Source organism: Hibiscus syriacus, unplaced genomic scaffold (assembly GCF_006381635.1).
Source record: "Hibiscus syriacus cultivar Baekdansim isolate YM2019G1 unplaced genomic scaffold, ASM638163v2 tig00111095_pilon, whole genome shotgun sequence".
Classification (NCBI taxonomy): Eukaryota; Viridiplantae; Streptophyta; class Magnoliopsida; order Malvales; family Malvaceae; genus Hibiscus; species Hibiscus syriacus.
Window position 1 is genome coordinate 1,498,266 of NW_024062980.1, and position 18,994 is coordinate 1,517,259.

Below are 18,994 nucleotides of genomic sequence, written 5' to 3' on the forward strand. Positions count from 1 at the left end.
TACTATAGAAAAATTATTGATTATAGTATTATAGATCCTTTTGCTCAAAGACCTCTACTAGAGTAATTTGAGATATTATTAAAGATTCCATCAAGATACATCCAATGTGAGATGCCTCTATTGTTCCCCTACCGATAGATTGATGCTACAATAACATTTTAATAAAGCATAGCAACATCTTTTTTAGCATTAAAGTTTCCAAACCCATTATTACTGTTATTATTTTGTGGAAAAAAAATCAATCACTCATATGTTATTGATAGTTACTTAGCAACGCAAGATTGATGTGACACGCTAAACTGATATACTTGGCCAAAATTCTCCATAAATCTCACTTGACTAACTGATGCAACACCTTTTGCCTTCCCTCGACTCTCTCAATCCCACTTTTTTTAAGACTGATGTCAATGGAGGTGGTCGTTTATCATAAAAAATTAAAATTATCATATATTTTAAATATTCTCTATATATGTTCTATTAAGAATCTATTTTCATCCTCTAAAATTTTATATATAAATTCTTCACTTCTTAAAAAAAACATGCATCAGTCCCTGCTCACAATGCTTCTTTTATATCCACTGATGTCACTTCCATTACCATCACCTCCACCACCACTATCCATTTTATAACATTTTTTTCTTCCAAGAAAGACAGAGCCATAAAGCAGCATCATAAAACCCCTTCACCTCCACCGTCACCATCATCGCTGGTCTTGGTAGTTTCTAGTTCCTTCTCAAAGTCAAGGGCAATGTAAGTCAACTTTTTCTTCATGTCTCTAACAATTTCTTGTACAACAGTGGTGGCAACTTCGTTGCCGTTGGTTATAACAAGATGGTTTATGCCATTTTGTCTATATTGGTAACTAAGCTAGTTCAAACGACATCAACGATAGCTCGATCAACTTCGATGTTTGGTTAGTTGATGTCTTATTTGCATATGTTTCCAACGTAAGACTCTGTCTTGGAAAAGCTCGACTGAGCTGTAAAACAATAATATTATGATAATTTATGTGGTTTACTTTAGGGTGAGTTACACATTTACCCCACCTATTAATTTTGTTCAGTTTTGATTATTTAATTATTATTTTAGAAATATATATTTAATATTTAATTTTGATTTCATTTTAATTAGTTTTTGTTGAAAAAAAAACAGTAATGTTAATATGTTATCATAAAATAATATCATGTTATCATTGGAAAAAAATAAAAAAGAATATCACGGCAGTAGTTCTATTACTTTTTAACGGTGAATGATTAAAATGAAACCAAAACGTAACATATGATTTTAGAAAACAAAATAGTTAGATGACGAATACAGAATAAAACTGATAACTAGGATACTAAAAGTATAGTTTACCCTTTACATTACCCTAAAAACATTATTGTACCTTAAGCCTAAAGAAAACGATGCTTCCTATACACACTTGCAATTGCGAATCCTATCCGTATTGTGGAAATTGGAATTAATTTTGAACATTTTCAATTCCCGAAAACCCAAAAAAGCAATTGTTTCTTCTGCGTGGTGTTGTTTCTACTTTCTGCAAGCGGATTGAGTTTTTAACTCTGATCCATTTTTTTATGGTTTATCTGTGAAAAAAAACCCAATAAAGCGATTGACGCAATCAGACAAATACCCAAAATCATTCGAGTGTCCTAGGCTAAAACCGCTGACGAAAGATACTAAACTCGAAGCCAGAAGATCCCAATTTTCTCTTTAAATTTCCTTCTTACTTCCCAAAATCTGGCATTCATAGAAGGATTGAGGGCTCGTTCATCGTTTAAACCAGAAATCTTCGATATTAACAGCAACGACGAAGAGTGTAGGCCTTGGCGTCGCAGGTTGTCAATGGCTTTCACCTGGGGCTCCTCTCTCAGAGTCACTCTCCTCCTCCTCCTTGTTGCTGCTATCGTTTTCGCTTGTTTCACCCTCCCCGTTGAAAAGGTTTGGGTTTTCTATCTTTTTACTCGTTTTCTTGATCTGGGTATATTTCTTTTCTATTGTTAGTTCTTGATTTTGCCTTTTTCTTTTGGTTTTCTGATCTGGGTACTTCTTGTTTTCTCCTTGTGTATTGATAATTTGCTTTATCTGTTGATTTTGTGAGTTTTTTTAATCCGGGTAAGTCCCCCCCCCCTTTTTGACAAGGTTTTCTGGGTTTTTTCTTGTTTCTGCCGTTTTTCATGTTGATTTATGGGTGTTTGTATTGATTAAGATTTGAATGTCGGGGTTACCTATGTGGTGCATTTTGGGGGCTGTTTGTATACATTACTTCATATTCATGACTTTTAGGGTATAATGTTATAAGTGCAAATTTGTGATTTGTTCATAGGTTTGAGGATTAATTTACAACCAAGCCTTTACTTTTGAACCTAATGGAAAAAATCTAATTGTATACCATTTCTGAAACTAAAACAAGTGGCAAAGTTGGGGTAAATATAAGGCAAGATTTATGAGGAATACCAGAGTAAGTAGGGTCATGAATTCTTAAGGATTTCGGTTCTCCCTAGATTTCCAAATATTATCTGTTAGTGCAATTACCCAGTTGGTTTTTTCCCTCTATGTTGATGAAAACAAGTTTTCTTGCAGATTCTGAAGGATTTTCTGTTATGGGTTGACAAGGATCTTGGACCTTGGGGTCCACTTGTGCTGTAAGTCTCATTGAAATCCTCTTGTAATTTCTTTACGCTTCCATTAGCATCTATTATTTTTTTTTGGTTTACTTTATGCATTGCATTTGATTTGTTATTGTAACTATCTAATAAACAAAATATATATTGTTCATTGCTTTCAAGACATTTTTCAACTGATTGTTAATAGAATGCCCCTCAATGAGTATTAATCTTACTCTCATTGTTATGCAAAATATGTCTAAAATTGCAGCTTTGGTTTTGATAACTGCCTAGTTTGCTGCTGAATGATTAGCTGTGAATTAAAGTATCGTAACGTTTTTTCTTTCAACTCATATTTCTTTGTTGACTTGCAGGGCTGTTGCTTACATTCCTTTGACAGTGTTGGCGGTTCCAGCTTCAGTGCTTACTGTAAGCGTTAAACACCTATACTAATGCCTGATTGTAGCCAAATCATGGCCATTTTGTTTATGAATTCCTTTCTTGTTGATGCTATTATAACTTATCATTGGTGTTTCCCTCGTATGATCTGGAGTAACAATCCAAGATCGCGCATCCATTCTTTGCGGTTGCCTTCTGTAGACCATGGATGGTGCCCTGTCCATGCAACTTACTACTACTTTAGAAATAAAATCCAGTGAGTTCTTGATGCAGATTATTTTCTGTACATGGCTCTTTCAGGAATCTGTTGGTTAAGCCCTATATGGAAGAGTTAATTACCTGTTAATAAACTTAGTATTTGTTGCTAACTTGCTATTGATGAGTTAGTAGCCCTGTGTAAGCAGCTGGATCTGGACGGAAGGTTCCTTTGCAATTACTGTTGATAACAGTATGCACAAACATCTAGAAAAATGATATGGTGCATTGTGGCTCTTGTTAAATTGATACTTTTTGGTAAAATTTATGCTTCCTGTTGGAAAATTTTAAACTTAAACAAACCATTTTAACTCAAAATTTTGTTTGTCATTTACTGGAAAATATCAGAAGGGTAGTGTATGATTGACTAGCATTCTTACAGGTAATGTGACATTATAACCCTATAATCTTTTAACTTTTTTCTTTTTTATCTGTGACCTGTTTCTTAAATTTCTTGTTATTACACGGCATATCTTACCTGCATGTACAGTTGTAGATTGAAACCTCCTTCCTAAGATTAAAGGAGAAATGAACAAAATTTAACCTTACCAGGTACTTTGTTGTGAATTTCAGCTTGGTGGTGGCTATCTTTTTGGATTGCCTGTGGGCTTCGTTGCAGATTCTATTGGTGCAACTCTTGGTGCAGGAGCGGCGTTCCTTATTGGCAGAACGGTATGTTAATTGTTTTATTATGTGATTCTTAATGTTGTCTTATTACTTTACCATCCATGGACAAAAGCAACTTATTGATATGTTCAATATCGTTTTCTTACTAAACTTAGTCGCTTTATATTTTCTTCAGTTTCATATTTATTAGTTCTAGCATGTCTCGTTCAATTTTCATCTTATTATGTTGTTCTTATACAGATTGGGAGTTCATTTGTTGTTTCTAAGTTAAAAGATTATCCTCAGTTCCGTTCAATTGCAATTGCAATACGAAGATCTGGCTTTAAGGTTTGTAATATTCTTGTTAGTTTCTAAAGGATAACTTGTTTTGTGATCTATCTTTAAGTCTATTAGATTTAATCTATTTGATAAGATTCGGCTTAAATCATTCTAATTGCATCAGAACGAGTTAATATATGTGATTATATCTTTGACTTAATGAAAACGCCATTAGACAAACAGTGGGAAAAAAACAAATTTTCTCTTATTCCAAGGGTTGAAAAGTTCGAGGAACTTCGAATTAATAGAAGAAAACTGTCTTCTCAGGCTTTCAGTAAGTGATGTTTCGGATTATCTAGTTAAAAATGTTACTTGTTATTTCTCCATATGGGTATATATCTCATGCTACGTTCAAGCATTTTTGCTCATTGAATCCATTTTCTGTGGTTTCGAGTTCTGGAGGGTTGTATTTTGTCAAGAAAAACTGAAACTACTATTTAAAATTTGCCTGATGGTTCTTTATTTATTGTTTGAAAAACTGACAGATCTAAAAATTTTCATCTGTTGGACAGATCGTTTTCCTGCTTCGACTTGTACCCTTACTCCCATTCAACATGATGAATTATCTGTTGTCAGTGACTCCGATTCCAGTTCTAGAATACATGCTGGCCTCCTGGTTAGGAATGATGGTATTTGCATCTCAATTTACTATCATTTTCTGCTTATTATTTCCAAGAATTTCAGCTTGTTATTTATTTTTGTTTCAGTTTTTGGTGGTTTTGTCATCTTCAGATTTAACACTGTGAATGGTGTTTGTTACAGCCAATAACCCTTGCTTTAGTTTATGTCGGAACAACTCTTAAGGATCTTTCTGATGTGACACATGGATGGAGCGAGTTTTCGACTACACGTTGGGTAAGTCTTGTTTTTTATCTTTGAATGCACGAGTTTTCAACAGTGATTCACTGATCAACATAAACCGAAACCTGGGGTGGATTTTCATTTTTATATTTGTCATTCCTAATTAGGACAATGAAGATGCTTTACTTGCTTCATCTCAATTCTGTCTAGTGTTCTTATCACCCATATTTGCTTGATGAATGCAGGCATTTCTCATAATGGGCCTTTCTGTGTCTGGTAAGCTACAAAGCACTGAATAATACTTTTAAGCCATAATTTTTCTGTGTTATTGAAACTCGGATTAACATACGGTATGTGTTCAGCATGGGAATGTTTAAACTTTCGTTAAAATATTTTTTAACGGATTTGGTGGATATTTATTTTGCGCTAGAGTCGGATACAAAAAAATTACGAAATGAATCCTAGTGACATAGATAAAGTGATTAGGATATGCTAGATGATCCGCATGAAAATGATTTACTCACCTTTATTTTGTTAGTACTTCAATTTAAGAATAAACAAATAGTCAAGAAAAATACCAGGTATTTACACGAAACTGCAGCTATGTAACTGAGCTATATCCTGTGTTTTTACAGTTTGGACCTTTTTGACCTCCATGTATTTAATTTTATGCAGTGGTTTTAATAATTTGTGTGACCAGAGTAGCCAAATCGGCTCTAGATAAAGCCTTGGCTGAAAATGAGGATATCGATAGCATCGTAGGCTCGCCGCAGTTGCCAATTGTGGGTGAAGCACCCGGAAATCTCCACGAGCCTCTTATAATTAAGATAGACAGAAGCGATGATACTCATGAAAAATGAAGTAAAATTTCCTGTAAATTCCCGTCTCCTTTCTTATATGCCACATTGTGGTTCACATTAATTTGCATGTTCTAGTTTTCCATAGAAATAGTTGATTACACCATTGAGATATTGCTGAGAATAAGCCATTTAAGTTTAGGTTGCTGAATGAAAGTCAACGAAACGAGTGAGATATTGTTGAGAGTATTCTCTGTTGTAGAGCTCGCTTCTCAATTTGGGTTGCTTATAATCGACTCCGATATGATTGTTCGATATCTGAGGTTGGTATGCTTAACTTTTCTAAGGGCGTTTTTTTTAGGTATTTATGGAATTCTTGAAGTTTAATACCTCTAAAGTTATGTTCAAGTACGTATTGGTATGGATATGTTGAATGGAAGGCCGGAGAAGCCCTTTTATTATTATTATAGACTTGTGGAATCTACAACACCTTATTGTTGTCTTTGTTAATCCAAAAATCTTATTAGGTAAGGGTGTGGAGGCATAGAATGATTTTATTTGGGGTTTTCCATTGAAGACAAGGAAAGTGAGTACTAAAATAAACCAAAACTTTTATTAGGACAATTACAAATTTACCTTCCAAAGATTGCACAAATAGTCATTTTGGCCCATGTTTTGGAGCAGTTTAGCCCTCGATGATGTAATTTTTGATCAATACATTTTGGTGTGGTACGTGCCACTTAGATGATTAAACACATGTGAAAATTCTACGATAGAAATATGTGTTGGCTAACAATTTCTATCCAACAGAGCTTGTTTTAACCAGAAATTGAAATGTTAAGGATTAAAATGTTTTAAAAAGGAATACGGATGAAGTGATTATTTGTGCAATCATTAGGAGTATTTTTGTTATTATGTTTTTATTATTATGTTTTTAATTTTCATGTCATTTCCTCTTTCATTTTCTATCCAAAATTAATATTTAACCCCTATAATCTTTAAATTAAAAATTAAATTATTTTTAACTTTATTTCAGAATTATTTTATCTCTGCCAAAGGTCCTTCGCAAATAAACTTATCGTGCCTAGCCAGTAGCCACCATTGGAGAACTTTGAAGCATCTTCGAACGTTCGGAGAAAATATAATTTTAATATATCTTTATTTTATAAAATATTAATATCAATATTTTATAAAATAAATAATATTAGAGAATAAAGATATATTAATTATTAAATGATTTATAACATAATTAATAAAATATACTAATATATATTAATATAAAAATATATTTTTTAATATATGTTATTAATTTGGTTTGGTTGTTGAGCATTGAACACATAACATGTGGTATGCATATATTGCATCGAATATATGAGAATAAATTTGTCAAATATATTACTCCTATATGTTATCAATGTAATCGAATGATATATTTCCCGTTATTATTTTGAAAATGTGGCATATATTATGTGATGACTTATGTACACGCGATATATCACATCAAAAATTTAAACATAAAATTTATCGTGTTAATAACGAATGTTAATCAATTAATAGCTTTATCTAAACTGTGACTATTTTGACCCAAAATAAAACCGTTGAGATTAAAGCACTTCAAAAAGAATAATGATCATTCAATCAAACATGGGCAAAAATGTTGAGATGAAGCTTTGAAAAAAAGAAAAGCTGATATGAGAGTGAAAAAAAATATTTTTTTTTGAAGTAAGGTGAAATGAACAGTAAAGGGGATAAGTCGACCGGAACACTCGACGTTTTTGAGAAATCAATTAAAACGGCCGACGTTTTTAAAATCTTCATCTACGACAACTAGGTTTTTTTGGCTAGCCATAGAGATAACTTTCATGAAAACATCTCACCAGAGATGAACAACTTGAAGATGGAGAGTAATTGCAGTAGAGAGGGAGGCCAACCAGAGAGATAACTTTCATGAAAAAAAGTTATATTTTCAATACCCATGTCATCCATTTCTTTTTCAAATCATTACGCTGGCACTTTTGTCATCAAGAGATGAATTTTATTATTATACCAAAAAAAAAAAAATCAATTCCATAATACTACATGGCGAATTTGAATCATGCGTAAAAAATGTAATTTTCCGAATAATTGAAAATATATTTTTTTATAAATATTTTAAAAAGTATCAAAATATATGTAAAAGTATTTGATAAAAAAGTGCTTAGATTATATTTTTTTAATTTAGTGTTTAAACCTTTTCATGATTAATTCAGATGTCAAATATCATCAACGTTATCATTTTAAGTATATGGTTTGTCACAACTGTTAAAAATACCGTTAACTGAGAAGATCCGCATTTGTAAATTCAAATTTTTTTCTCAATTTTATAAACGTGATACATGTCAGATATTGACTTTTTTTAATGTATGTTATGACTAGAGTACTTAAAATAATAACATTAGTGACATTAAACAAATGCTATTAATCGAAAAAAATTTAGATAACTAAATAAAAAAATAACTAATCAAGCACATTAGGTCAACCAACCAAGTTGTGTGTCTTTATTACCTTATATTTTCTTAGGTTATGACTTCTAAATCTACTAAGCCTTTTTTTTTTAGAATCTCCCCTTCACCTCTTCTCTGAGTAGGTTTAAAATTATCTTTAAAATTTATAAAGAAAAAAAGAATAAACAATATATTTACCATTTAACTATTCATTAAACTATATATTTACCACTTAATTATTTATCCTTTTTACTTTTACTATCGATCTTCTAATTTTTCTCAATCAGACTATCTAACTATTAAATTACAGTCAATCAAATTACAAAATTAATAAAATTAAAAGATCAATTATAAAAATAAAAGAGTTAAATAATTACGTGGTTAACTAATATAGTTTACCTAAAGAAAAAAGATATAGTTTGAGATTTTTTATATGTTAAAGCTTTAAAAAAAATAACTGCAATCTAGAAAGCGAAAACGTCAATAATGAACTAGAGCCGGGAATTTGCGTTGGTTCACCAAACCGGGAAATTTTCTTCTTCTTCTTCTCTCTCTCTCTCTCCCCCCCACCCCAAACATGGGTATCTCATGGAGCAACACAGGCAATAGCAACAGGAGACGAAACCAAAGTTACCTCCATGTCCCTCCTCCTCCACCTTTCTATTTCCCCCAAGAACCCTCTTCCCATCCTCTTCCGCCACCGCCACCGCCTGCTCCGCCTTCAACTAGCCACCCTTACCCGTCTGTTTCCCAGAACCCTTATTCCACACACCCTCCACCCCTACCGCCTCCAATTCCCAACAATTACTACTGTTCCCCACCCTTCAATCCCTGCTGTTACTCAAACCCTGTAATGGGTCGTTACCCTAGTCAATACCCTCCGTATTTCGCCAACCAGACTAGTTCATGGCCCGCGATTCGTGCTCATGCCATGGTGGCGGCGGCGCCTCAACCACCGCCTCCTTATGTGGAGCATCAGAATGCTAAGAAAGTCAGGAATGATGTGAACGTGCATAAGGATACATTGAAGCTCGAAGTAGACGAGCAAAACCCCGATCATCACTTGGTTTCTTTCGTTTTTGATGCCTTGTTTGATGGCAGGTAAAAAGCTACCATTTAATTTTTTTTTTTTTTCAGATCAATTTTGGGTCTGGTTGAAGCTCTTTTTAGAGGTCAAATTGAAGATGGACTTATTTCAAGGTTTATTATATTTTTTTTAGATGAAAAAATTTCAATGAAATGAAAACTGAAATCCTTCTTTGTTTGATGTGAAAGACAAAATTGGCATTATAGGAACTGTTTTTTAGGTCATTAAATGATAAAGAAAGATAGGGAATTAGATAATGTAATAGGATCTGGATGTTATATGGATTTCAAATTATTGCTTTTAATTTCATTGCAATCAATAGTGAACTAACCAAATCTGAAGGATTAAGAATCTGCAGTAGTTACCATTCTACTAGTTAGAGGCACTGTTGCTATATGAATTAGCAACCTAGCTGAGGCATGATGCATCATATTTTATGAACAAATGAATTTTCTTATTAGAGTTTGGAATTGTGTATTTGGTTATTGATTTTTTAGCTTTAACTTATCAATCTACGAGTGAAAGAATCATATACGCATTAGGGACTATGAAAACTATATTAGTGAATGGGGATTGCAATTGGAAGGTTTTCTCTTTAAAGTCCCTTTGTAATTGAAATGTGTAATCCAGCATAGGAGATAAAAGTTGACATTGCCTTCTTTTCGGAACATCAATCAATGGACGAATTGTAGCCGTTTAAATGAACCCTGGGAACAACCACGTAGCCTGCTGGGAACAGCCTAGAAGCCTTCCTTAGCTTGATAACTAGAACAAAGATAAAAGATAATGATGTGGTTAGGAAAAAAAACAGCAGTAATCAAAAGAAATAAGGCTTTGAACATACGGGTAGGGAAGAAGATGGAACTCAAGAAAAACCTAGGGTTAAAGGAAACACCTCTAGGTTTAAAACATAAAGGAAACTTATAATCTTTCATTCAAAATATCTCTAATATTTAATAAAGTTGAAGTAAATAAATATTATAATGATCTTATGAATCTAAATTCTTATAAGATTATCAGAATCTAATTTCTTTTACAGTATTCTTCAAGTTGGGAAAAAATGAACTTTACCTTCTTGTCCACTAACTTCTTGAATGCTAGCAAGTGCTCTCGTAAGTAGATCGCCAATTTGTCATGTTGTTGGCACATAGACCATACAAATGGTAACTCATCTACTTCCTCCTTTATAAAGTAACTTTCCACTTCAACATGCTTTGTTCTATAATGGTGCATAGGATTATGTGAGATACTATGCTTTGTTCTATAATGGTGCATAGGATTATGTGAGATACTAATCATTATCGCAATGTTATTTTCACGGTAAAGTTTTAGGTTGATTCTTCTTGACCTTCAATTCCTCAAATAGCATTTTCAACCATAGTAACTGTAGGAATTATAGAGATATATGAGTTGTTATCATTCCTTCAATTAAGGGATTCTGTAAATAGTTTTCTACAATCCCTTATTTTAAGGGATCATATCTCCTAGGATTAGTATATTTCCTTACTTAGAGTTTCCTAATTTAGAGAGATAATTTGTATATAAAGATGTAATCTGTCATATTGAAAATATGAAGTAAATACAGAGAATTACTCTAATTTCTACATGGTATCAGATTAGCTTACGGTTTCTTTCCAACTTAGACGATGTCTACAACTTCTTCTCCTACTCTGGAGATCACTTCAAATCCAGAAAATCTTTCTGGTTCTGATGCTCAATCAGAAGGAAATTTGGTCATGAAAGAACCAAAAGGTAACCATTATGCTACAGTTTTTTTCTCCTCCCAGTTGACCCCTATTTAGATCCTCGATTCTGGTGCTACGGATCATATGACTGGTAACAAGGATTTGTTTTGTAATTTTTTCCCAACTTTGGTAAAGCTGTCAAAACGACTGATGGTTCCTTGTGCAAAATAGAAGGACATGTCATTGTTATTCTCAATAAACAGATTGCACTTAAAAATGTCCTCTTTGTACCAAATCTGGCTTGCAATCTCGTTTCAGTTAGTAAACTTTCCATTGACTTGTTCTGCTCTGCAACTTTTACTGATATTGATTGTACTTTACAGGCAATGAACTCGAAGAAGATGATTGGTAAGGTCAACTTGTAGAATGATTTCTATATTCTTCCTGCCTCCTATAATCGAAATCTCGAAATCTTTCACCGCTTTAGAAAAAATTGATAATGTTATGTTATGACACTATCGTTTAGACCATCCTAGTTTCCACTATATTGCAAAAGTTTTTCCTGCTCTATTCATTCATAAAAGGCCAAATTCTTTTTCTTGCAAAGTTTGGTCTCTTGCCAAACATACTAAATCATCTTATTCTCTTTCTACATACAAGCTTTCTCAACCTTTTGCTTTGATCCACAGTGATATTTGGGGCCCTTCTTGGGTGAAGAAGCTGATAATTGTAAGTGGTTTATCACTTTAATTGATGATCACAGTAGGATGACTTGGATTTATTTGCTAAAAGATAAATCTAAAACTGCTAGTGTTTTTGCCCAATTTTATAACATGGTTCTCACTCAATTTGGGTCTAAAATTCAGCTCTTTAAATCTGATAATGGTAGTTAATTTTTTTGTTAAGTCTTTGGGTATTCTTTTAGGGAAAAAGACATAGTTCAACTTAGTTCTTGTGTTGGAACCCCACAGCAAAACGGCATTGTTGAAAGAAAAAATAGACACCTCCTTGAAGTTACCCTTCTCTTCTATTTACCACTAATGTTCCAAAATATTTGTGGGGAAGCCTTATTAACTGCCACATTTAATCAACCGATTGTCTAGTAAGGTTTTACAATTTCAAACACCTCAATCTATATTTTTGCAATACTTTCCCCATTTTAAACCTTTCTCCTCCATTTTGCCACTTAAAATCTTTGGTTGTACTGTTTTTATCCAAAACATTGCTCTTAATAAGTCCAAGTTAGATCCTAAATCGTTAAAGTGTGTACTGGTTGGGTATTCTTCACTTAAGAAGGGTTATAAATGCTACCATCCTCCTTCTAAACAATTTTTTACCACTATGGATGTAACATTTTATGAGCAGGATCCCTATTTTACTCGAGCTGAAATTCAGGGGAGACATGGAAGGATTTTCAGCCACATCAAGTATCTCATCATAGTCTTCATTATCAACCTTCAGAATTGCCACCAATTTTGTCTTTACCTACAGATTTGTCACCTGTAACTACTCATTGATTCATCTGAAGTACCTATCACTACTTCACCCACATCTACTCTAAACACCCTTCCTGAAAATACACCTACTCCCATTCAAAATCTTCCACAAACAACACCAATCAAACAACTTCGTGTCTATACAAGGAAAAGAAAACATATTCCTGAGGTTGTTTTGCAATCTGATTCTTGCCGAGAATTGAATTTGGGTCTAGCTGTTGAAATAAAAGAAGAAATCAGTAAGTCCACTTCCCCTACTCTAAATGACTTCCCTATTGCTATAAGAAAAGGGGTTAGACAGTGCACCAAGCATCCTATTGAAAAATTTGCTTGTTATAATTCATTGATGCCTTCTTTTCAAGCATTTACAAGAACCTTGGATAAAGACTAGGTTCCCACAAGCATAGCTAAAGCTCTGAAGGATTCTAAATGAAAGAAGGGTTGTTGAAGAGGAAATTTGTGCACTAGAGAAAAATGCTACTTGGACCGTTACAGACCTTCCTCAAGGAAAAAAGGTTGTTGGGTGTAAATGGATCTTTGCTGTAAAGTATAACTCCATTGTTAGTATCCAACGATACAAAGCTAGACTAGTGGCCAGAGGCTTTACACAAACATATGAGAGAGATTTCACAGAAACTTTTGCACCTGTGGCGAAGTTGAATACTATTCGAGTACTCCTAAGTTTGGCTGTAAATTGTGATTGGCAATTACACCAACTTGATGTAAAAAATGCTTTTCTTAATGGCAACCTAGAAGAAGAAGTCTATATGAAATTGTCACCTGGCTTAAGGTCTGTTGAAGGTAGCAACATGGTTTGCAAGCTCAACAAGTCTCTGTACGGGTTAAAACAATCACCCAGAGCTTGGTTCAAGAGGTTCAATAAAGTCATTTTGAAAAACGGCTACAAGCAGTCCCTCGCCGATCATACTTTTTTCATCAAGGTAACTTCTAAAAATAAGAAAGTTATCCTTTTTGTGTACTTGGACGACATAATTCTTACCGTAGATGAAGAAAAAGAGATTTGCAATTTGAAGAAGTTGTTAAATAAGGAATTCGAAACCAAGGACTTGGGAAAGCTAAGGTATTTCCTAGGAATGGAGGTGGCAAGGTCAAAAGAAGGCTTTGCCAAAGCCTGTTTTCAATAAATTCCTATTCAACCTGGGATTATACACTGTATATTCTCCAGCTTAAGGGGGAGTGTAGGAATTATAGATATATATGAGTTGTTATCATTCCTTTAGTTAAGGGATTATGTAAATAGTTTTCTACAATTCCTTATTTTAAGGGATCATATCTCCTAGGATTAGTATTTTTCCTTAGAGTTTTCTAATTTAGAGAGATAATTTGTATATAAAGATGTAATATGTCCTATTGAAAATATGAAGTAAATACAGAGAATTACTCTGATTTCTACATTAACACACTAATTCCTTGAACTACTTCTTTCAAACTTGATTTTAAACTGATTTAGTCAACAAAAATCTGTTTTTAAATCACTAGATTACCCCAAAGAAGCATACCATAATTATAAGGTTGACCTTCTATCGTCAACAGAACTGGTACAGTCGGCCTTTGTAAATGCTTCAACACTCTTTGCTCCATTCCTTTTTTAAAAAAATTATAGTATAGATACTTTCCAAGAGTCCCCTTGAGAAGCTTTAAGATTCTATAAACAATATCCATGTGTTCCTTGTGGGGAGGATATGAACTAACAAGTCGGACTATAAAGGCAATATGAGGCCAAGTGCAGGATAAATAAATGTGCTTTCTCACTACACACCTATACTTACTTTATTAACTGATCTATAACTCGTTGATCCCACAATTTTGAATTTTGATTAATTGGCTTGCAACATAGCATTACATTCTGTTATACTTTCATTGAGAAAAGAATATACATCTTGTTCCTTGCGACCTCCATTCTTAGGAACTACTTTGGAGTTACTAGGTGTTTCATCTTAAATTTAGTAGCAAGTGACGTATTTAGCCTCCACATCTCTTTCATGTCATGCCTTGCTAATATTATATCAACAACATCTATAATAAGAATCAGCAGCGCAACTTCTTTATGTGTATGGAACAAGGTATGATTAGAGTCTGCTCGACTATATCCTTGTGTCAATTTACCCGAGTAAATTTTTCAGACTAGGTTTATGAGTCATGGAGACTATTAACCCATACAGAGATTTTTCCAGATTACAAACTCTTTCCTTTCTTCCATCTTAATTGATGCGGTAGGTCTGTCATGTTCACCTCTTCTTTTTGTCAATTTCTGAGTTCTTAAATTCAAACATTTGAGCAGAAACTTCCAGATCCGAAGATCCTCATTTGAAATCCTCCCAAAGGTTTTCTGTTGATGTATAGTAAAGATGATACTCCTGATGTTATCATCTATTGAATTCGCAAGCCACACCTAGCATATAGGATTAAAATTTAGCTTGTTACGTGACTACCATCAAGATAGCCCAATCAGTCTCTTTTGAACAGAGTCTGACCATTGAAGATAGTTTTTTTCCTGTTGAGTTTATAAACATTGATTGGGATTGATGAGTTCTCTGCAATTATAGTCGGAGCAATTGTATTGGTAGGATACTTGCTCCATTCATGGCTATTTTGGCCATTGTTTTTCTCAATATACCAAACTTGGATGCCACATAAATTTGTATAGGAGATAAAACTAAACATTGCCTTTACTTCAGAATCTTAATCAAAGGGATGAATTACTGCGCCCTTTAAATAAACTTTAAAACAATTATTAGAAACCGTCTCAAGATAGGACCCTTAAATTATCTTTGATAAGGTTGCAACTTGCAAGTATCTTAAACCGTATAAGTTCTCTCTAAAGTCTGATACATGATTAGAATCCAAAATCTGCTACTAATTTTTTTACAAAAATTCTTTGGAATTGAGCCTAGGGAACTTTACAATGAAGAGCTTTGGTTGCCAGTGAAAGGCCTGTAGTTCAGAATGCACAGTTTTATCCTATGATACTCGGACTCTCCAAAAATCAGGAAATACCCATGCTGACAGGACACGACCCTGCATAGGATCTGGGATCTGTGTCTAACAAGGAAAAAACTTTGGCCTCTTCTTCATCACATGATCAGCACCTAAATATAAATCCACAAGATATCTCTAGACTAGTTACCATCATGGGAATTTCAGAGAGAGGAAGAACTAGAAATCAATGGGTCAAGAAAAAGAAAGGGAAAGCGAAATTGAGAAAATATAAGGGGAAATAAGGGACAGGGCTTCCTCTCAGTTGCCCATCAAGAGGAGAGAGGAGCGCATCAAGTCTGAAACTTTTGTTTTGCTGCTTTCCTTTAATTTTTAACCTTTTAGTCTGCTGTGCTTCAAAGAGAGAAGAAGAGTTTTAAACTTGGCTTTTGAACCTTAAGCCCATAGGTTCAATTTCTTCTATTTTTGAGTAAACCTTAATCTCACAATTGATTATAATCTTTATATCTTGGGCTCAACAGAAAATAAGTAACCTGAGTTTGCATAAAACATGCTTTTCTAGCTCATTTTACTTGAATAATTAGTTAATTCTCAAAATTATATAATTTTGTACTTAACTGTATATATTAGTCTCAACGAACTATATAATATACTGAAATACACATAAACGAGTCCCTGCACCTGTATCATTCTCTTTGACCCTTTTTTGTCCTATCCCTGTGTCTTAAGATCTAGGCAGCTGATGAGTCAAACATCTAGACACGCACCCGACACCTGTATCCTAGTATGAGTAACATAGTTTTTATCCCGTATGAAGCAAATACCACATGGGCGTTACTTGCTAGTCTAGTTTTCAGGACTATAACTGTCTGGTATGCAAATTCTATTGATACTTTTACCTAACTGTGTTGCTTTTCTAATGTACAGTATCACCATTTTCTACTTTGCAAAGGAAGAGCTGAATTGTAGATTTGTTCCCGTATTTTCTGAAGCCTATGAGCCTGTGAGAGTCCCATTTCAGAAGGGACTAGGCCAAAAATTCCAGCAGCCTCCTGGAACAGGAATCGACCTAGGTTTCTTTGAATTAGATGATCTCTCAAAACCATCACCAGGGGAAGATGTTTTCCCTCTTGTAATTTCTGCTGAAACATGTATGCTGCCTCATTCATCAGACAAGCATGTTGATGCTCCTGAACAAAGTACATCTTCCCACATGCAAATTACTCAAGCCATTCTGGAGAAGAACAGTAACACTTTCCAAGTGAAAGTGATTCGGCAGATATTATGGGTTGATGGAGTTCGCTATGAACTACGTGAGATATATGGAATAGGAAGCTCAGCAGCAGCAGAAGGCTTTGATGATAGTGACCCAGGCAAAGAGTGTGTTATTTGCATGACTGAACCTAAGGATACCGCAGTTCTACCTTGCCGCCACATGGTAAGAATTTCCCATATTCCTTGAATATAATGCATGCCGAGCATCAGTCCAATATAATGGTTTAAAATTAGCACTTACATAACTCGTGGAATAGTCATTAAAATCTATGCTGCTGAGCCTTCTTTTTTCTTGAAGTATTAGCTTTTTCGGACATATTTATGGAGATATAATCCTTCAAAGATCTTCAAATACATGGAAACTTTGAAAAATATTAAACATATCTATGTCTGACATTCACATTCGAGTCCCAGTAGCATAGATTAAAATGATATGGAAGCAGTCTCAAGCATGGGTGTTTGCCAAACTTGGATGTTGTAGGAGCAGATATGTATTTTACTAAAGTGATTGGATTATTGTTCTGCTATTACGTGGGTTCCACATTGCATTCACTATACCGTCTTATCCTCAAAACATGATTGTCTATTATTGTTTGTGCACATGCATTCTATCTATGAGAGAGTGTGATGATTGGGGATGAAATAATTTACTTTGATTTTGTCTGGAATTGGAGCTTCTTTATTGGTTACCATGGAAAATATCAGCACTAAAATTACCATGGGGATGTGATCCTCCTAATACTTCCAAATACAAAATAAAAAAAATAGATAAAAGAACTCAAATAATCTGAACATATGCTCACACTAGAGTCTGAGTAACATGAGGAATTTTGTGATTTGAAATTGTCTGAAGTTGTTGCTAGGTTACTTTTTTTTAACAACTTAGTAAAAGTGAAAAGAATTTGATTAATGAGTATTTGGAAACTTCTAAATCTTTGTATTATTAGAAGCTAGGATACCTGTGTTTGTATATTTTCCCAGATTATAATTTTTCAAGCTCTACTAAATTCTCAAGTGAAATGTTTTGCTTCAGTGTATGTGTAGTGAATGTGCTAAAGCTTTGAGGCTTCAGTCAAACAAATGTCCAATATGCCGTCAACCTATCGAAGAACTTATAGAAATCAAGATAAATAATGATCGCTAAAAAGTTCTATTCCTACAAAGTTTGATTGTACGGTACGACATCCTTCTTCGTGATCTTGATCTAATTCACAATTATTTTGTATATTTCATCTTCACATTCTTCATAGTCTTTTTCATATGTTGTGAAATTCAGACCCCAGATTTACTATATGTCCCGTTTTAAGAGCGATTTGTATAAACCAGTTGAGTTAAATCTCAGATTTCTCTTGTGAACTCTTTTTGAAGTACACTTTCTTTGGAGTATTTGTGTAAACTAATGGAGTTAGATCTCATATTTCTCGTGTACTGTCTAAAGTACACTCTCTAGATATTATATATATGTAAAGCTTGCATATGTTGGAAGTTAACTCTCTCTCTCTTTCCCACTTTTTATTTTTGGTTTTCCGCTTTTGGAAGCAATGTATATTAGTGAAGTGAATAATATAATGATTTTTTCTTCCAAGTTTGCTGCTTGAAAGCTTTGAAGTTTGTGAAAGAATATGGGAGAACAATGTAAAGTGTTCAAACTCCTCTTTGTTCTTTGTTACACTTTTTTGAGTAATGCCTTGCATAAATTGTTGCCCTTGTTTGAGAGTACAGGTGCTCATCGGTTGGGTGAATTAAGTATTTAGTCATCCAACTATTCGCACGGTTTCGTTTTGGTCACCCAACTATTTTTTTTTCTTTTCAAAATCATATCTAACTTTATGTTTTAGTTTCATTTTGTTCACATCTCATTAAAATATTAACGGTTGATGTGTCACCATAAGGTAATATCATGTCATCATTAAAAAAAATGACACATCAGTAGTTCTGTTTATTTTAATGGTGGGTGATCAAAATGAAATTAAAACGTAATTATAAGTATGATTTTGGGAGAAAAAATAGTTAAGTGACCAAAATGAAACCGTGTGAATAGTTGAGTTGGGTGACTAAATACCTAGTTTACCCTTAAGATATTAATCCATGTTCACTTGGCTTGAATTATGAATGATCTTGTCCAAGGCCTGGCTTGAGCCTTAGGTTGGATCTACCGAGCTGGACATGTGTTCTTTTTCATTTTTATTTTCCAAAAAGGTTAGAAA

General features: G+C 33.8%; 2 protein-coding genes across 2 annotated transcripts; both read left to right on the plus strand.

The window, feature by feature from the left end:
* Positions 1-1,609: 1,609 nt before the first annotated feature.
* LOC120152698 (TVP38/TMEM64 family membrane protein slr0305-like) lies at positions 1,610-6,057 on the plus strand. The gene is made up of 9 exons (XM_039164868.1): positions 1,610-1,941; positions 2,584-2,645; positions 2,981-3,035; positions 3,834-3,932; positions 4,128-4,214; positions 4,718-4,834; positions 4,968-5,060; positions 5,252-5,282; positions 5,682-6,057. The coding sequence occupies exons 1-9, from the start codon at positions 1,846-1,848 to the stop codon at positions 5,864-5,866; spliced, it is 825 nt and encodes a 274-aa protein (XP_039020799.1). The 5' UTR covers positions 1,610-1,845; the 3' UTR covers positions 5,867-6,057.
* Positions 6,058-8,827: 2,770 nt separating this feature from the next.
* Positions 8,828-18,368, plus strand: LOC120152596 (probable E3 ubiquitin-protein ligase LUL4). Its single transcript, XM_039164795.1, has 3 exons — positions 8,828-9,387; positions 16,440-16,950; positions 17,821-18,368. Exons 1-3 carry the CDS (start codon positions 8,864-8,866, stop codon positions 17,929-17,931), a joined length of 1,146 nt encoding a protein of 381 aa, XP_039020726.1. The 5' UTR covers positions 8,828-8,863; the 3' UTR covers positions 17,932-18,368.
* The last annotated feature ends 626 nt before the right edge of the window (positions 18,369-18,994 follow it).

What these genes read in the sequence shown, in the direction of transcription:
- LOC120152698 (XM_039164868.1), top strand. Translation starts at nt 1,846, where the DNA reads ATGGCTTTCACCTGGGGCTCCTCTCTCAGAGTCACTCTCCTCCTCCTC. An exon ending in CCTCCTGGTTAGGAATGATG is followed by an intron (nt 4,835 to 4,967) that starts GTATTTGCATCT and finishes TGTTTGTTACAG; the next exon opens with CCAATAACCCTTGCTTTAGT. An exon ending in AGTTTTCGACTACACGTTGG is followed by an intron (nt 5,061 to 5,251) that starts GTAAGTCTTGTT and finishes TGATGAATGCAG; the next exon opens with GCATTTCTCATAATGGGCCT.
- LOC120152596 (XM_039164795.1), top strand. Translation starts at nt 8,864, where the DNA reads ATGGGTATCTCATGGAGCAACACAGGCAATAGCAACAGGAGACGAAAC. An exon ending in GATGCCTTGTTTGATGGCAG is followed by an intron (nt 9,388 to 16,439) that starts GTAAAAAGCTAC and finishes TCTAATGTACAG; the next exon opens with TATCACCATTTTCTACTTTG. An exon ending in TTCTACCTTGCCGCCACATG is followed by an intron (nt 16,951 to 17,820) that starts GTAAGAATTTCC and finishes GTTTTGCTTCAG; the next exon opens with TGTATGTGTAGTGAATGTGC.